Consider the following 2,208-nt stretch of genomic DNA (forward strand, 5'->3'; position numbering starts at 1 on the left):
GGCAAATGCTTTGGAGAAGAGGAAGGAATCATTAAGTGCCAGCACTTAATGATCTTTACAGGGTAGAAGGATTTTCTGCATCAATCCAGTTCCCATCAATTCTCTCTGTGGAATATTCTGGGCAATCACCACATTGGAATTAAACAGCACAATCTTGCTTTCCAATACAGTCAGCAAGAATGCCTTACTCGTGGTCAGCGAATCCAGAATCAGCAAATTTGGTCTGCTTCAAGCTATAGCTTCTCTTCCTGTTCCTGATGCAACAGTACCATTAACTACTTCTATAATTGCACCAGACGGTTTATTGGAAACTTAAATATTTTCAAGAAATTTCCAAGAGTTTCAAGAACTGTGAGGTGGGACAAAGTGAACCACTGGACATTTGAAAGCATACAGGATTTGCCTCAAAGGCAATAAACTCATGAGTGTTCTTCTGCTAACTTTTCAGCCTTGGCCACAGCTTCCTCAATGGGCCCCACCATATAGAAAGCCTGTTCTGGGAGGTGGTCATATTCTCCTGCAGAGACAAAAAGTCAAAACATTGAAAAATCAGCAAAATCGTTAAGAAGAAACAGACCACGACTACATGCCTTTTCTGCTCATTCTACCGTCATCTAAATAACAAATAGTAACTGAGGCAGAGCACGGCGAGGTTGGGGATGGCTGCTGCTGGTGTGGGAGCGTTTGCAGTAGCCGCTGTAGTGTCTCACACTTCAGGAAGGGTGCTGTGGGCATGTGTGCACAGAACAGAGTACAAGATTCTTGGGGCCTTGTACCCCTTAGCCAGGCTCCTCAGGAGAAAAAGCATCAGAAGCAACTTGTGACCTTTTTTTGCCACCTTCCCCTAAATGGACTTTCTTTGTGGGAAGCTGGCTGAGAAGGTCGCAAATAGTGATCATGTGACTGCAAGATGCTGCAGCCATCATTAAGCACAAACTTGGCTTGCCAGGTGCCCGGATTACGATCGCAATGACCTTAGGCCAGTGGTTCTCAACCCTTTTAATGCCACGACCCCAACCGGTCGTAAGTCGAGGACTAAACCGGTCGTAAGTCAAGGACTACCCAACCGGTCGTAAGTCAAGGACTTTCCCTGCCTGGGAGCGCCACGCATACGTGGTTCCGCCCCCTGCGCCGGCCGAGGCGTAGCTGGCAAGCGGCAGAGACGGAGCAGGCTGACCACCAGCTGGCCCAGCCCAAGGGAGGTAAGGCACCCGCCGGAAAAGGGGAAAAAAATGGCGGACAAAAAAATGGCGGACAAAAAAAATGGCGGACAGCCTTGCTTGGCGACCCCCATGAAATGGTCGATCGACCCCAAATGGGGTCCCGACCCACAGGTTGAGAACCACTGCCTTAGGCAATGCTGGGACCTTCAATGACCAGTTGTAAGTACTTGTTCAGCACTGCCATAACTTCAAACTATCGCTGAATGAGGGGTTGTCAACTGAGGACTACCTGTAATTATTCGTAATCTCATTACAGGTGGCTATTATTTTCCTAGATTTGAATGGAAAAATGTTGACGGCAATCACTAGACAATTACTTGGAAAAAATGCCTATATTACATCTGAAAAGCAATTAGATTGTAGTGTGGTAGATGCCTTATGAGTAGAATAGGGAAAATTATCAATGAGAAAAGATGGCAACAAAAGACGGCCAGCAGCTTCAGGGGGTTTTCAATTCCAGTTGTCATACATACCTATCAGAATCTGTTGGAATCCTTTGATTGTTTCTTTCAGAGGCACCAGCTTGCCTGCATGGCCAGTAAAAACCTCAGCCACCTGGAAGGGCTGGGACAAAAATCTCTGGATCTTACGGGCACGTGCCACTGTCAGCTTATCCTCTTCAGACAATTCATCCATACCCAAAATAGCGATAATGTCTTGGAGGGATTTGTAGTCCTAGAGAGGAAGCCTACAGGTGAGTTGAGACAGCAAGGGCATCATGGAGTAGATCAAGCCATAGGCCACCCTCTCTACATTCTGCCTCTTCCAAGCGGCTGTTGCTGGTTTGCAGTATCACCAGTCTCACTTGCTATAAAAATGTGTTAATATTCTACATACCCAATTAAAAAGAATGCAAAAAGCATTCACTAATTCGTAAGTTAGGATTCCATGATTTTCACGCCATTCACCTGCAAGATCTTTTGCACCCCACGGGCCACATCGTAATGCTCCTGTCCCACAATATTAGGATCCATGATACGTGAAG

At 46.3% G+C, this 2,208-nt stretch overlaps 1 protein-coding gene across 1 annotated transcript; it reads right to left on the reverse strand.

The window, feature by feature from the left end:
• Positions 1–282: 282 nt before the first annotated feature.
• LOC107300552 (ATP synthase subunit beta, mitochondrial-like) lies at positions 283–2,202 on the reverse strand. The gene is made up of 3 exons (XM_015829867.1): positions 2,132–2,202; positions 1,697–1,898; positions 283–517 (listed from the first exon to the last, which is right to left on the reverse strand). Exons 1-3 carry the CDS (start codon positions 2,195–2,197, stop codon positions 420–422), a joined length of 366 nt encoding a protein of 121 aa, XP_015685353.1. The 5' UTR covers positions 2,198–2,202; the 3' UTR covers positions 283–419.
• Positions 2,203–2,208: the final 6 nt, after the last annotated feature.

This window comes from Protobothrops mucrosquamatus, unplaced genomic scaffold, assembly GCF_001527695.2.
Source record: "Protobothrops mucrosquamatus isolate PMUCROS unplaced genomic scaffold, P.Mucros_1.0 scaffold7399, whole genome shotgun sequence".
In the NCBI taxonomy this organism is placed as follows: Eukaryota; Metazoa; Chordata; class Lepidosauria; order Squamata; family Viperidae; genus Protobothrops; species Protobothrops mucrosquamatus.